General features: G+C 47.1%; 1 protein-coding gene across 1 annotated transcript in view; it reads right to left on the bottom strand.

Annotated features, from left to right (window-relative positions):
• Positions 1-202: 202 nt before the first annotated feature.
• ATP6V0D2 (ATPase H+ transporting V0 subunit d2) overlaps positions 203-16,745 on the bottom strand; it is a 27,629-nt gene continuing 11,086 nt past the window's right edge. The window contains exons 3-8 of the mRNA XM_019651633.1: positions 11,140-11,318; positions 9,878-9,957; positions 8,538-8,615; positions 3,313-3,489; positions 2,182-2,259; positions 203-698 (exon numbers count right to left, since the gene is read on the bottom strand). Coding sequence (XP_019507178.1) covers positions 537-698; positions 2,182-2,259; positions 3,313-3,489; positions 8,538-8,615; positions 9,878-9,957; positions 11,140-11,318 — 754 coding nt within the window. The 3' untranslated portion in view covers positions 203-536. The remainder of the gene's footprint in view (positions 699-2,181; positions 2,260-3,312; positions 3,490-8,537; positions 8,616-9,877; positions 9,958-11,139; positions 11,319-16,745) is intronic.

The raw sequence follows: 16,745 nt of genomic DNA, 5'->3' as shown, positions 1-16,745 counted from the left end.
GAAAACTATGCACGTCTAAGTTATGTGGTGGCCTTAATAACAAATTTAGCACCACTTACATCCGGGGAACAACTAAACTGTGCAGCCCTTCCGAGCTTACAGATCAGAGTGCACTGGGAAAAAGATGCTATTCCCCATCACACATGGCCCAGGTGGGCTGCGTACAGCTCTGGATTTGTGCCTGTGGAGGAGCATGGAAAAGCAAGCGTAAAATACTTTTATTAGATTTGATTTTTAGCACAACAAAGCAAGAATGGGATAAGTACCAAGGGGTTAATTAAAATTAACATCTAAGGTCCCGTGAAGAATGAGACATAAATGTGGAAACGAGATTTAAGGTGGCTGGCGGGGTGGGGGGAAGGAAATGAATGCTTTGTTTCATGGTTGGTTTACTGTGTTTCCAGTGGGTCTGCTATGCATGACAGTGCAGTGTGGCTTCCGTCCGGGTAACTTAGATAATAGAACACCATTCCCCATTTTTTCTCGGTGACTTCCTCTCACGCATGATTGTCCGCACCGGAGGCCCCGCGCCTGGCTTACAAAATTGGAATGTAGCTGTTGATTTTAGTTCGGTGTCTTTGTGAGATGCATTCTGCGATCCACACGATGTTTCTCATTTCCTGTTCCTTCAGCTTCGTGTAAGCATAAAACACGCCGTAGTGGAACTGCCTGTTGAATGCCAGCACATTCATTTTCACCTGAGGAGGGATAAAAAAGTTAACGTGGACCATCAGCTTAGCTGGAGCATACCCCATTTACGGAGTTATAGGCAGCTGCAGATTAGCTTGTGCTTCTGCACACAAAAAAAGCAGTTTAAAAGTAAGTTTGTAGAATCACACACGATCTCCAAATCTTAGCAATATTGTGAGCACAGAGAGTCTTAGAAACTTTGTGTGTGTGTGTGTGTGTGTGTGTGTGTGTGTGTGTGTGTGTGTGTGTGACTTTGAAGTAATATTATTGGGCTTGTCTCTTTTAGGGGAGTATTTTTCCTCAGCCACAGCGTTTAAAAGTTTTTTAAAGTTTTGGGCTGTCTACCTCCCCTCCAGGGCAGTGTCCCAGGCCCCTGCAATTTAGACTTAGAACTATTATGAGCTTTCCTAGGATGCTCTGTGGCAACCTGACTTAGTTTAATTGTGTTGTTTTGTTTTGTGGGTTTCTGCAGTAGGTAGATAAGTCAAAAAAAATTTCAGAAAAAAAAATAGTTTTAACTGGGGGCAGATCTGAAAGGGAGCCATTCCTGTATGCTTTTCCATTTTGAAAGAAGGTGGAGAGGTACTGAGGCCCTCAGGCCGCTCAGAAAACCTCAAGCACAGTAGCCAGGAAGTGGGGGCCCAGCTCTCGGGGGACAGACCCTGATTTTTTCCTGCCCATAGTAGCTTCCTCCTCAGCCTGTTTGCAGCACGAGTGCAGTGGGGTGGAACTGTAAGACATCCTCAGTCAGGGGGTCACTCGGATTGTTTTTACTTCTTTCCATGACAGACATTAGACAGCGGTTGGAAATGTCCAGCGTAGGACTCACAGCGAGACCTCCTCTCACCCCTCATTCTACTTCCTGGAGCCTGTCCAACCCTGCAGTTTGGGTCAATTTCAGAGTTCTCTGTTAGCTCCAGTCAATTCCAATGGAAGGGCAGTGGTTTTAGAGAAATGACTAGAATACACTAGCAAAATTCTCAAGATTTTGGGGGACCTTACCTGGTACAAAAAAGAAAAGAAAAAAGCCCTTTTGTTGAACAGTTCAGTTGCTCAGGAATCCACAATAGATGAATTCAGTATATTTCTCCCTTTTTAGAGCAAGAGAGTCATCAAGACTCTCTGGATGGATTTCCATGTGAATAATTCCTAAGTGTTGTCATTGTGCCCTTGAGTTACATTGTGACCATAGATACGTCCTTCTCCAGGAAGGGAGAGTGAGGAGTGGGCTGCCCCCAGCAGGGTGTGTGTGCTGACGACAGTGAGGTGTGATGGTGGGGATGTCAGCGTTGGCTTTCCACTTAGTTATGGAAGAGCTACACTCTTTCCAGGGCCACTGTGTGCACGTGTGTCTGGATGGGACAGTTCCCCACTAGGCCGCAGGGCCCTCCGAGGCAGAGGTCTACCGAACACCCAGATAAGAAGCTATGGGACACACAGAGTGAGAGAAAGAGGTTGGATAAGCTGACAGCATTTCCATACATAGCATACCTCGTGCTCGTAAAACACATCCTCCAACGACTTTCCCCCATTGCCATCACCCACAGCCTCGAACAAAGGTTTGTATACCTTTAAAGAAAAAGACGAGATGATTTTTTAACAGATTCTTATTTCTTATAAGTATATAGAAATTGTGCATCTATTTTTAAAAACCTGTCCAGGAGGATACATTTCTTGGTAAATCTTTGGTTCCCCCTCCCCCCGCCCCCTTCCAGGAATACCACAAAATCTGAACTGACAAGAGCGTGTGGGTGGGATTGGACCCTACTGGCTTATGTGGACCTCCAAGGTGGGAGTGGGGGTGGGGGTGGGGGAACAGTTCTCCCAGGGTACACTGGTTGATCAATATGGGTTCCTGGGTTCTTGGAGATGATAGCTGGTAACACTCATGTGGAATTTCAAGTGTGAAAGAGGTGGAAATTGGGGAGAAAGTCAAATTTTAATATGAGGCTACAGCGCCTCTTGCAATGACATGTGAGATGCTATGATGGTGTATGCATTTTCTCACTCCTAGGGGTCTTCCAAAATCCATAGGGAAAGGTAGGGTCATGTCCCTCTAGTTTGGAAAGTTACATGGAGAGTCTGGAGGGTACTGTGTGTGAGCTAGAAGGACTGGGATGGGGATGAGGTGTGTCAGGCTGTCCCAGGGCAGCTGGATGCTGGCATGGGAAGGACAGAGCAGCCCTCCTCCCGGTCCCCGTTCCTGGTCACTGGGCAGAGACTGGTACAAACCAGGTGACCCATACTCTTCCTTGTATTTCAAGCACCTCATCCTGTTTACCCACTGGGCACTTGAAAGGACCGCTGGCTCTGGCGGTTTACGTCACTTTGACCTGAGCTCGGTTTCCAGAGCACGGCACCGCCTCTTGGGGAACTGGCTTTATCCAGGCCTTGAAAAGAAATGCTCAAATGACCGCCCCTTGGAGACTTAAACAAGTACTCGCTTGGCAGGAACCCACTTGAGTTAGAAACCTGGGAGGCACATTACAGCAAGAGACCCCGCTGTCCACCTTTCAAACAACGTGACTGCTTCAGATCGGACGTGCAGATTTGACGTGTGCTTTCTAAAGTGCACATGAGGGAACAATGCAGACATCCAGGGGACCTGGGGTAGCCACGTACTCCATAATGTTCCGCCACCATCTTCATCTGTTCGAAGTCTTCCGCTTGGGCCAGCAGGCGCAGCCCCTCAGGGTACAGCTTGCCACAGGTCGGGTAGAGGGTCTCGCGGTCACTTTTGCTCAGCTCGGTGCCAAAGGAGTTGAGAGTGATGGTAAAAGCACGTCTGTCGGCCTCAAACTGAATTTGCAAGACAAAAAAAAAGAAAAAAAATCAGTGAAATCTGACCACCTACGAAATGCTACACACAGAACCCTATAGAGACAAAGCTGTTTTCACGGCAATTGGCTTTCCTTTCGGATCGATGTCTAATTATAACATTGACATGTGTCTTTAATGTTCCCTGGGTCTCCTCTTAGAATGAAGCTACTGCGTTGGCCACGGAAGGACGAGACAGCAGTGCCGATGGCCTGTGACTCCTGGAACCCTACCAGCCTTTCATTCCCAGGCACTCTGCAGTTACCCATGTGTCTCTGTCATGTAGGCCACTAGAGTCTCCACTGTCTCCTCTGTAAAAATGGGACTCATACGTACTGGTTGGGGTCCATTCGGGGGTAGGACAAGATAAGGGAGGTGGCCGTGCCTAGCAGGGTGTTTGGAACAAAAAGGGCATGTGGACGTGTCACTCTGCCTTCCTGGTTGTTGGTGTCGGTATGCTGTTTTACATCACGAAGTTTCGTGCTGCCTACCATTCGTTTGGACTTGCATGGTTTTGTTTTTCTTTCTTGAAGTCCTAGGTTCTCTATCAATGAATCTAACTCTGTAGATAAGCATTCCGTGACTCGGGGCAAGTGACCTTCATCTTGGGCCCTCAATTTCCTTGTTTCTTAAGATGATGGGATTTGGCCATGTGACCTTTCAGGCAGGTCACAGGCACTCATGGCCGGTCCTCTCTCTGCTGAGAACCGCGAGGATCCCAAGCCAGCAGTCTGTCAGGCCTCTCCCGTCCATTGAACCACTCAGTCTTTCTTGAAATTTCGTTCCGTTCCTTTGGTCTCCGGGTCCTCCTCCCTGTGCTCTGATCACCCCATGTCCGCCTGTCCTTCATGAGCTCCTCGGCCTCCCGCGGGCATTTGCCCTGGTGCCCTGGGCTGAACTCTTCTCTCTATTCCTGAGGCTTCTGCACCCTGCACATTATTTAAAATCTGCATGGATGCGTCTCCCTCCTCTAAAACCTTTGCAGGATCATGTCCGTCTCATTCATGGCTCCTTTTGGCATCTGCAGTGCCTGACACAGGAAGAGCTTAACTGTCCACTGAATCTAGCAGAAGCACCTATGATTCTGCTATTTTAATCATCCTTCAATCCTCTCCACCAAGTTCCTCCCCAGGGTGTGTGTCCTGGATCAGTGGCTCTGATGTCACCTGGAAGTTCGTTAGAAATGCAGAGTCTCAGGCCACCGTCCGGCCCCACGGAACCAGAATCTGCATTTTCACAGGGCACCAAGGTTATTCGTAGGCACGCGGAAGCTAAAATGAATATCTGCGCTATCCTCCCCATCAGCTTACTAAGAGATTACAAATCCGGACTTGCCACAGGTTCCACTGGAACTTTTGAGTTGGGACAGGTGTTTCCTAGGGCAGTGAGAGATGCTTCCTTGATCCTTCCACTGACTCGCATGGAATCTGGGGGTGAGCCAGAAGCGGGGAGCGGCCTTATTTGGAAGCAAAAGCCGCCGCCTCTGGCTACTGAAAAGAACCAGTCCCGTCAGTAACTTTAGATCTTGCAGGGATAAGAGAAAAATGCATGAGGGAGATTTCACGACAACAACGAGAAACCTTGGTGTGACGCTCAGGGAGAAGCAGCCACGGGAGTGGAGTTTTGCAGACGTTCTTCCGTGTGCCGCCTCGTTGGAAGATGTTAGGATTTTATGGAGAGATGCGGGGTGGGGTGGGCAGCTCACACACGGGTGGGGGAGTGGGGGGGTTCAGCGAGAGGGGCATGGGGACAGGTAGCTGGGCAGGGCCCTGCAGAGCTCCCCAGGCCACGCCAAGAGGAGACTGAGGGGTGCAATGGCTCCCTGAGCCATCCACACACTTCCTAACCGCTTGCCTCGTTCGCACATCTCCCCTGTGCCTAGTGTGCGCTCTCCACTCCGTAGCGCTCCGTGTGGAAACCCTACCTGCACTGGAGGGTCCCACCAAATGCAGGCTTTTCCGTAAGGAGTGCTTCTGTTTCCTCCCTAATGGGGTATGGTTTCCTTTGCCCCATTATACTTGAATTTCCCTTTTATTCTGACTGTCCGTGTATCTGCCTTCCTACGCTGTTCTCCCCTAGAGGCTGTGTGTGTGTGTGTGTTCTCTTAGTGAAAAGAACTATAATTTGGAATTGTAAGATGGCTACACTGCCCTTGACCATCCCTAAGCAGATGTGTGACCCAGCATCGGATTATAGAGGCGAGGGAGTGGGGCAGGATTCAGCTCCCTCAGGCCCTGTGCCACGGGCAGGGGTTGGCATCCCGCCGGCGCAAGTGTATGTCAGATGTCCGCTGTCCTTCTTCCGTCCTCCCCACAAACACTCATTCATTATGGAGTCACAACTTGGTTGTTGTCGTCCTTGTTGCAACAGATAACAGTGCCCTGTGGGCCTGTTCAACATCATTATCAGCTGGCTGATCATTCTCAGGGTTCACACCTGGGGGGAGCAGAGGGGATGGGGGAGTCGCTGGCAGTGGAGGACAGAGCTGCAGTCCAGCCCGGCCTCATTAGCCTGTGTGCTGACGGGGAGCTGAGACGCATTCTGTGCCTGTTCCCCCTGTCCCCGGACCCCTGCAGGCTGAAAAGCAGGCACCGAGGCCATGCCTGTGCCTTGACCATAAGTCCACTCCGTTTTTTAAGTGAAGTTACAGGCTTGTTATCAGGTCAGATGTTTGCACGCAGCCAAGGCGGATGCTGGCTCCCACCGGAGTGCGTCTTTTGAAGCCTCCCGTCCAAGGAGATTTCGTGAGACTATATATATGGGCGAACTTGATACACTGGGAGTGCTCTCCAGTGGCACGAATAAAAGGGGAGGTAATCACATGAGCCAACACACTTATTGAAGGCCGATCCGCTCATTAGAAGCGTGATAACCACATGCCATGTGTAACTGCTGTTTCTATGTAAATGTATGAAGAGAGTTAAACGGATTTTATTTTTAAAGCAGCTTGGAGAAAAACGGAAATGGTAGCACCAAGGGTATATAGGCAACGGACGGTGAGCACACTGGATGTGTGTATAGTTCATCAAAGCCCCCCAGTGACAAGCCTTTTAATACCATCCTGCCCTTTCGTCACTGCCAAGGATTACGAAGACGCCATCCTTACCTAGTCCTGACTTTTTATAGCACGTGCAGTGTCACTGAGGTCTTACTTTTATACCAGGATTGGGAATGGTGCATTCAGTGTGGAGGGACTGTAACCTGGTAGATAAACACAGGCGCTGGAGCCAGGCTGCCTGGGTTCAAGCCCTGGCACTACCACTCGCTAACGGGTTATCAGGCCTGTTTCCCAGCCTCCTCTGCATTTCAGTGTCCCCTTCTGAAAAGGAGACATTAAAGGACCCGCCTCCTTGTGCTGTTTTGAAGTCCAAGTAAATACATGCACCTAAAGCACTTAGGATAGTATCTGGCACTTAATACACGTTAGCTATCGGTAATGCCACTGCATACCTTTTCTAAGTTTTAACATAACTCGTTATTTCACACATTTTGTCAGAATAAAGTATATGCACCATTTCTAAACCACAGGAATTATGCCATGTAGAAACTATACTTTTGAGCTATAGATAGTGTGGCTTCTTAGAGGGGGGCTAGTAGTTAAATGGATGAAAAGAAGGAGAAGAAAGCTTTATGCGGTCACCAGGTTGCTTATGTTATGTGACCAGCATGTCTGAAAGAGAGATGAACTCATTTCTGACATTTGTAGGCCAGGAAAAAATAGGTTATTTATTTACCAGTGCCCATGTTCTGTGTCATATGGACGAGGACAAAACATGCTTCCTGGAGCTCTCCAACGATAAGCTTTTGACTTCAAGGACTGCTTTGGCTTTAAGAGTTTCAACAGGGGGTAACACAGTGTCTTTAACTGTGAAATATTAATGATTCGATGTTTTGAGGGTCAACTCATTTTACCACGTGCAGTCTCAGAGCGTTAGATTATACAGATGAAGTTACTCTGATTTTTTCTCTCTCTCTTTTCCTAAAGGGTAGCTTTTATCAGGCTTTTCTTGAAATCAGAAGTCATGGAACTATTTAAGTATCTACCCACCCATGAAGTCACTGTAACAGAGAATCTAAGGATTTGGACAAAACTTGGCTTCACAGGGCAAAGGAAGGACTTCTCCAAGCCCAGAATAATATATATATATATATATATATGTACATATATATATATATACACACACACATATATATATACATATATATATACACACACATATACTACACATATATGTACATATATGTATATATGATCAGAATAAAATATATTATCAGAATAATATATCTTATATGTATTTTCAGAATAATGTATATATTATAATATAATTTTATATTTTTTTATTTAAATATATATGTATTTTTTTAATTTAAGTCACTTATAAACCCAGGAAGAGTGAACACAGACAACACTGAGTGCAAACAATGCCGGGATGCCCCTGAGGCCCACTGGCCCCCAGCCTGAGTTCCCCAAACATTTGCAGAGCCACATTTGCAAGCAAGAGGCCTCTGAGCACAGATGAAATCTGTGATGATAAAAAGAGGAATTTGAAAGATTGTGATAACATCATGGAGGTAGATACCAATGGTGGCATGTGACACGTAATTAACTGAGCGTGCCCTTGGGGAAGCCTCTCACCAGAGAAGACCCCTGCCCAGCTCTGGAGTCCCGGAGGCTGCCGGTAGAAGCTCGGGATCATCATGAGCTCTCATAGTCCACCAATTGCCATCGTTTATTCAACTTTTAACTAATTTCGATCTTTCTTCATACTACGGCAAAATGAATCACACCCAAACTTTTATAAGCATTATTCTGTTCTAATTCCAAAATAACTCTTCTACGTAGAAAACTTGTAGGGGAAGGCTACTCTTAACAGGAGACATCAAATGATATACATATATTAATAATACAAATATTGCATATTTTATTTTATATAAAGGAGCTTCTAAGATAAAAAACCATAAGTAGAATTATAGAAAGGAAACATGTATGAGCACATTACTTGGCATAAAAAAAATTCAAGGACTCTTACCTCAAGAATGGGACACATAATTTCTGCTGTGACATCACCATGATTCTTACAGAAGTTATAGAATGCCTCGAGGTAAGACTGGAAAAGAAGAAAGGGCACAAAACAATAAAAGAAATATATTCTCCTTTTGGAAACTTTTAGATCAGCTCTTCATGGCTTATTAAACCCTGGAATGAAAATTGAATCACTTCTCCCAGAGGGAGGTACTTTATAATAAATTTGGAACAAATTTTTCACATTGAAGCGTGTTGCACGGCCTGAAAAAGAACCCCATGACAGGACAAAGTTCTACTTAGCATACCTTATAATTACTGACAAGCATGTTACTGGGTGACTTCACATGATTAATTCCTGCTCCTCTAACAAGAGAGCCAGAACCTTATGAGCTTAACAAGTCTCTCTGGATTTGGCCCTGTGCTGACTTTTCATTGCGGAGGGCCCAGCAGACATCTTGGGATGGCTCTGAGGACCGAGGGCACACTGGACCAGCGGCGTCTGGGCTGTGGTCAGACTGCCTGTGCCCAGGTCCCAGCACTATCACTTACTAGCTGGCTGACTATTCAGGCCTCCGTGAGAAGTTCCAAGGATACGATGGCTGTACGAGTGAAAACACACAGAGTTTGCTAAGCCCTACTCTACAGAGCTGCCCAAATGGTCCAGACAGGCAGGTGGCCAGATGACGCAAAGCGGCACTGGTGATGTAGTGTCCACAGCTGGTCATCTTAGTATGCTGTCCACTGTCAGTAGATGCAAAATGTGTGGATGGGTTAAGTGTGAGATTCAGGGACTCTGTAACAGGATGGGGGACAGAGAAGGACTCTAGATGACAGGAGGGTCACTGTGAATGCTGGTTGCATGCAAATAAATGGATTGATGTACTTCACCCCACTCATCTACCCAGCCACCCAAACAACATCTTGTATGTTCCAGGTGAAGAGCTGGGGGTACAGAGCATGTGGTGCCGCTGGCTGGGGGAAGTTGGCATGCATGGGTTCATAGTCGCAGAAATGGGCTAAGGGGCCAAGTCACTTCTAGCAAGGAACTCTGATTATGATGTATTACTGTGTTTCCCTGAAAATAAGACCTAGTCAGAGAATAAGCCCTAACACGATTCCTCCAGGATATGGAGGACACGCAGCCCTCACATGAGGATTTCATGACGTGTTTCAGGGAGAAGGATGCCTTTTCCACAAACTCCTTCAGCTTAAAATATTCAGTATGCCAAGGTGCCATATTTTGGCACTTAAAATCATGCGAGGGCTTACTTTTAGGCTAGGTCTTATTTTTGGGGAGACGGGGTATGTAATAAAGAAAAACATAACATTTGGGGGAACAGTCACCTTGTAGAGTTTATTGCGCAGTATTTCAATGTTCAGTTCATCTAGCGTATTTTCAGACATGCAGTCTTGAAAGAATGGAGCTGAAAACAGAAATTATCATACAAAATAAATTAATCAAAAACGGTGGAAAACATCCCCTGAACGCACCAGCCAGCGCTTCTCCGACTAGGACCCTGTGGAGTCTGAGTCCAAAGAAGCCATCAGCCTAACAGTAACAATGACAATGAGAGTGATGGTTTACTAAGTAAGCATTTACTGTGTGCGAGTCATCCCTAAACACGGGATATACTGCAACTTGCTCAGTCCTTAAGAACTGTTCACTTTAAGGCTTACTTTTTGAAGTCCCCCCATTATCTAAAAGTAATACTTACCATCTACGACCTCAGTATGTGACAACCTTTGAGTTGTACTTAAACTGTGTCTTGCTTAGTTTTCAAAACTCTAAAATGAGGAAACAGGTACTGAATTGCCCCAAGTCACCTTGCTGGGACCCGGCAGAGCCTGGTTTCATGCTCATGGATGTCTGATTCCAGACCCACACTCTTTCCTCTGGGATCTACACCCTTAGCCTTGGACACTTGAAGATGACACACTCTATTTTCTGTTTAAAACATCTGACCTAAACGGCAACAATTTTGACAACTGATCAATAGCGCCTTCCTACTGTCCAGATTTCCTGACAATAATGCCTACAAAACTGTCCCATTAGCATTTCGAATGCTACAGCTACTGTCAGTGCCGAATTCTAATGAAATTAGCGTTCATTTTGTCATTGCTTCTGGTCATTTGATAGATGTTCCTGAGCATCTCAGGAAAATGGCATTTCTAAACTTCCTAAAACAAAATGCTTCCTACACGAAGCCTTACCGAGACACGAGTTTAAATGAAAGGATAAGAAATTAATTACATAAAACCTAGCTAGAAAATGAATATTTTGAAAAAGTACAAGTTCTTTCATTTAGTTACGGTGGTCTGGTATGCAGTGCAAGGGTTTGAGGTGTGTGTGTGGGGGTGTGTGTGGGGGGGTGCCTCAGCTCCTTTTCGGCTAGAGGTGGTTCGTATGTGACCCTGGTAGGTCACTTCATTTGTCTTGATCTGAGGAATGAATGGGCTGGACTAGGTGACCCCTGCATGTCCCGTCCACGCCTAGCAGTCTGTGTAGTGTGACACTATTCATGGGAAACCCTGTGACTTGGATGTGCACTTCCTAATGACTGTGACAACACACGAGGGTAGCTCTAGAATCACGTACGCGTCCCTACCTAGGGGTGTTTCCACCAGGACGGCACTAAAGAGATCCGAAGGCGTCTCTGCGATGTTGACCGCTTCCATTTCCGTGAACCGGCCCAGCGGGTGGCACTTCACCAGGATTTCCTTCACAGACTTCTTCTGCAATGCGCCGTTCATCAGCAGGATCACGTTGTCGATCATGTAGCCGCACCTGGTTAGAAGAAGGCTGGGTGGTGAGGAAAACCCCGCAGGAGAGACAGGTGCAGCCCAGGGCAAACAACACACCATCAGGCTGGTGCTCTTTCACTAAGAAGATAGGCGAGTCTCTGGAACTCCGGGGCTTGAGAGGTGTGGGTGGGTAAATATCTGACTCTCTGGCATGTCCGAGTTGGAAAAACCAAATCCAATGTTGAAATAACTAATGGACGCTTCATAGAGCTGTGGCTGGTGGGACTATGAGAAGACGACTGCTACACAGTAACTCACATGGGTGGGGTGGGCGTGAGGGTGTGCAACGGCTGACTTTTATCAGCATGGATGGTGGGCTTATGGAGTTGAGATCTAGGCCATTTCATTCTACTTTAAAAACTGTTTAAATCTGCGATGAAGCCCATCATCAAGGATTCGAAATTTAAAACATCTAAAAATAAGTTGAAAATATAAATATACTTATTCAATTTAATAGTAAATAGTTACTCTTTAGTTTTTAAAAATAGTCTGTATTCCTTTCTTCCTGTGAGAGCAGATAGTGAACTTTCTAGCTCCCCTACCCCCCAAACACACACCCGTCCCTAGGTGTCCACGAGTTCATATTTTATATCATTTCGTTGTCCACCCTGAGCCCTGCCAGGACATTCTGGGTGCGCGTGCTTGTCCACTCGTGCACTCAGCACCTAGGATATTCCAAGCAGCGAGGCTGAGAAGTAACACACACAGTATCTTCCTTCACAGAGAGCACAATTTGAGGGGGGAACTGGACACAGAACCCATGACAGTAAACTGCTGTGAAGCATACATGCTCTGTGGAAGGAGTTATAGGGTGGTGCAGGCAGGCAGAGCCTGGTGCTAAAACCATTGAGCGGTCAGACTTCCAGGAAGTGACGGCTACGCTGCCACCTGCAGAAGAAGCAGAGGTCCAGGCAGAGCGGCTGGGAGGTGGCAGGGGCATCTCCAGCATTAGGAAGCAGGTGCAAAGCCCTGGAGGTGAGGGCACAAGGGCGGTGCCCTTTTCTCTGGGGCTGATGGCAGGCACACGGTCCTGATGACAAGATGTGGAATTTGGGAGCTAAGGGTGATGGGAGATGCTGAACGCCTTTAAAAGAAGGGGGTGTTATGCTCCCTGTGGAATATGGATGAAAACAGGACCAGGAGTAAACACTTACCTAGTGAGGTGCTTTACACGGGTTATGTAATCATGATCACAACACTGTGATGATAATAGGCACTATTACAGGTCTTGGGATTCGTCCATTTCACAGATGAGGGACCAGAGGCCCATGAGGACAGAGCTAACAGACGAGACAGAGCTGAGAATGAAACTCTGGGCTCTTTCTCCTGACTCTCACCTATGTGGGGTTTAGTTGCCATGACGGCACACAGGTTTCTGGGTCTGAGGGACTGTGGAGCGATTAACTGAGGGAGCCCATCGGAGGAGAAGCAGGTGGGAGCAGACACTCTGGCAGAAGGAGCTTGCGGTGCCCGGGACGTATCCCAGTGAAGACAGCTGTGGACAGACGCTGGGGGTCAGGACAGATGCTTACGGGGGCAACGGAAGTCCTGCTGGGGATGACTGGGGTCACGTCCTCATGTGTGTAGAGCTCTGACCTGAGAACTCTGGGGAACCCCAACATTGACCTCAGTGGAACCTGAGAAGCACTGACAGATGGTAGGAGGGAAGCCAGGGGACGGAATTCTAGGAAGTTCTGGAAAGTTCTAGGAAGAAGGGGACAGAGAGTCAGAGGCCACGGAGAGGGCAAGGCAGGCAGACATGCCATGAAGTGTCCACAGGACACAGCCACTCAGAGGTCGTCTGAGGACAGCGAGAGCACTTTCCGAGGACTTGGTTTGTGGGAGGGAGGGAGACGGGTGGAGGAGGCCGAAACCTGGTCCCTGTGTGTTTAAAATGAGTGGGAAGGAAAAGGGTTTTTTAAAAAAGTTCAAAGTACAAGTTGCCCTGAAAGCAAGGGGAAGATAATGATATGGAGACCCAGCGGGCAAGTGAGCTTTTGACGTCCAGTTTGCGTATTCGTCTTTTGTACATGGGAGAGAAGTGACCATGTTTTGGTGCCCAGTTGAAAGAGACAGTGAGAGGGTGAGCTGTGGGTCAGAGGGGCGAGGGGTCAGCTGATGGATGGGTCAAGGTCCTCCTGTGATGGGACTCGACCACTGCCGCAATCCGGGCTTGGAAATGACACCTTCCACCGGATAAAAATTAACCCAGCCACTTGGAAGCCGTGTCCTGGAGTCTGGGGTCTTGGGTTACCAACTTCTCGAGCAAGAATGCATTTCCTCCTGGAAACGGTGGAGCTTCCACAATTTGCCCCAGTGAAAATTCTTCCTATAGAACTGTGCTTTTTAATCTCTTTATAAACAGCACACAGCTATAAAGTTTCCTCCCCTCCCCAAACAGCAGACCCCGATTTAGACATGGAGTTTTAGAATCTTTCTTCTCTCTGGAAAAGTGACATTGAAATGGGAGTGCTTATTTAAATGTCCCTTGATGGCTATTACCTGACAGGGGAGCTGCCAGCACTTAATAATCCTGGGCAGACGTTGAATTGCTCCCCACACACGTCTGTAATGCAAAGGCGTTTGAGCTGCCAGCGTTCCTCGTCTGAGGATGATGACTAGCCCACATGGAACACCCAAGCTCACACCTGTACAGTGTGGGCGTGGGTGTGAACACACGTGTGCACTGAGTCTTTTTATTTTACTGCTAGAGACTCTAGGCCCCACACAGCAGAGAGCAACGGCTGTAGAGATTGGATCCTGTTTCGTGTCGACTCATGTAAGTGGCCTTGTTCCTAAGACGGGACGATAACACCTGTCCTCCTAGTGCTGCTCAGTAAGTGAGTGAGAACCCAGACATGGCCAAGGCAGGGGACGGGAGGGGGTTTCCTGACTCCCCATCCCCAGCACGCATATGCACAAGTATATAATAAGCATAGGCTCTTTGGGGTGGCAGGGGGACAATGTGCCCAGAACACGCTTCACTTTCTCCAGACTGTCATCTCTGTAGAGCTCCAGGGCCGTGCCCCTGGCGATTAGCACTGAGGTCACAGCTGCTGGTGCCGAGTGACTTCTGAGCTTAGAGACACCTAGGAATGCACGTGGTGCAGAGCCGGCGGCGTGTGTTGGGTGACTGCTCACTAGTAGTGACAGAGCTGGGAGCAGTGCCCACCCAGGCAGCTCACTCCTTCTCCTACTCACGCTCGAGACAAACACCCTCATGTACAGCCCCTTCTAAAGACTTGATTCTGTAACTCTGATGTGGCACCTGCAGAAATCATGAAGTCGCCTAAAATCGTGATTTAGGAGTAAGTGACTCAATTTCACAAATTTTAGGTTGTAAAAATAATCATTTTAAAAAATGCTAACTCTTTGTGAGGTTTTTACTATGCGCCAAGCATGACGTGTGTGTTCTTGGCCTCCCGACAGTTCAGCGTAGGGACTGTTATTGTCACCACTTAATGGGCGAGACACAGTGACTCAGAGGTATCAACACCTCGTCACAGGTCATACTGCTGGAAAGGGGCAGAGTTGGGACCCCAAAGCCCGAATTGGCTCCCCGTTAGGCTCAGATAAAACAGCTCAAGCCACACAATATGTTAACATTCCCTTTGGGTCTCAGAGCTACGCTTTCTCCGCTTGCTCCCAAACTTGTTTAAGGATCTTGAGAGGGACTAACGTATATTTTCTGTAGAGCTTTCCACCTCCGGGCTGAGAGACAGTTGTTAAATAGTCCAATGATGGACAGCCATAGACTTGTCAAGCTACAGGAACTGTTCTAAGGATGAAGCTTTTAAGTACACTCAATTGTCATGATCGGTAGCTGAGAAATGACTGTCATTCGCTAAACACTCTGGCATGAGACAGAAAAAGAGAAGCGTCTTTTAAGTGCCCTCAGAGAAGCTCAAACAAATCCAGAAGGAATGTGTCAGGTCATTAACGAAGACACAGCCACCAAGATGGTGGGCATACGTCAAAGCCAGCGAGTTTTCACAAATCCCTCCAGGCCTCGGGGTCAGGTGGTGGGCTGAGCATACACCTGCGTTATCTGGCTGTCCCCAAACCATATAGATATTCGAGGTATTTGCAGTGCAAAGGAAGACATTCATCCATGGAAGCCCATGAGGGAACCAGAGATTTCAATATATTTCTAGAAGGTTTGAAACAAACAGAATCTTATTGATGGATTAGAGAAAAAAAAAAAGGCACAAGTCAGAATGTACACATGATAAAACAGCTGCAGTGCTGGGAAATTGCCAGGAAAGCGTCAAGCTTGGAATGGCTTGGGATCAGAGATGGGCCTGAGCAGAAAGGCAAAGAGGCCAATTAACTAGGAAAGGGTAGACTACCACTGTCGTCACGGGGTCACTGCAAATTAAACCATCACACGACAGCAGCGTGTGCATCACAGGGTGTCCCAGGAGAAGGAACCTGGGCTTTGAAACACACGCCTAAGTCTAACCCCAGCTCTGTCCCTTAAAAGTCAGTTTAAGAAAGAGAGACACCTCCTTAGCCTGAATAATGGAAATATTGGCTCAAGTTTGAGTGGCTGGCACCAGGACTAGTAATGTACGTGCAAAAGCCCCAGCACAGCAGATTTGACCAAGGAACGTCATACGCGTTTAGAGATGGTTCCTCTAAGCTGGGCTTTGCAGGAATGGGAGCAGAAAACTATAAGCCACATAATCTGTAATGTAAAAAAGGTGCAGTGTTGACAATCTTGTCTTAAGCCTGAGATTTCTCCATCTCTGTAGTTTTAACGCTTAATTCTAGCCAGTAGAATCCTCTCTAAATTTACCTGTTGCTCTTAGAGGATAAGGGGTTATCAGTCCAGGTGTGGAGACAAGAAACTGAGGGGTACAGTATCTTGGGACTGGCACATCTACAAGACTATGCGTCGTGTTACCTGTTGAGATATTAGGCTGATGTCTGCCTATTTTATACAACCTGTCACCATCCTATTCTGCACCCTAGAATTACCTTTGTGTGGTATTCTTTCATATGATGTCTTCTTTAAGATCTCTGAACCTCAAGAGGTTCGGTGTTATCTCTTTGGGAATGGAATCATTAATCTCGAAACAAGGGTGGTTANTTTGGAGGTGATGAATAGGTTTATGGCATAGATTGTGGTGTTGGTGTCACAGATGTATACTTATCTCTAAACTCATCAACTTGTATATGTGAAATCTGTACAGCTTTTTGTATGTCAACCATACCTCAGTAATCAGAGGTTTTAAAAAAAGATAATTTCCATTTGCAGAGTGCTTCGCAGTTCTAACACATCTCTCAAGTGTTACCGCATTTATTTCCCCGAACAACCAGCAAAGCAGACTTTGCCATGGTTACCATCGCATTTTACAAATGAGGCTCTGAGCTTCAGGTCACCTACCGAGGCCTGGCAGAGGCCAAA

The sequence above is a fragment of the Hipposideros armiger genome, unplaced genomic scaffold (assembly GCF_001890085.2).
Source record: "Hipposideros armiger isolate ML-2016 unplaced genomic scaffold, ASM189008v1 scaffold_163, whole genome shotgun sequence".
Classification (NCBI taxonomy): domain Eukaryota; kingdom Metazoa; phylum Chordata; class Mammalia; order Chiroptera; family Hipposideridae; genus Hipposideros; species Hipposideros armiger.
The sequence above is the reverse complement of the archived record's forward strand: the minus strand, read 5'-3'. Positions and strand labels throughout refer to the sequence as shown.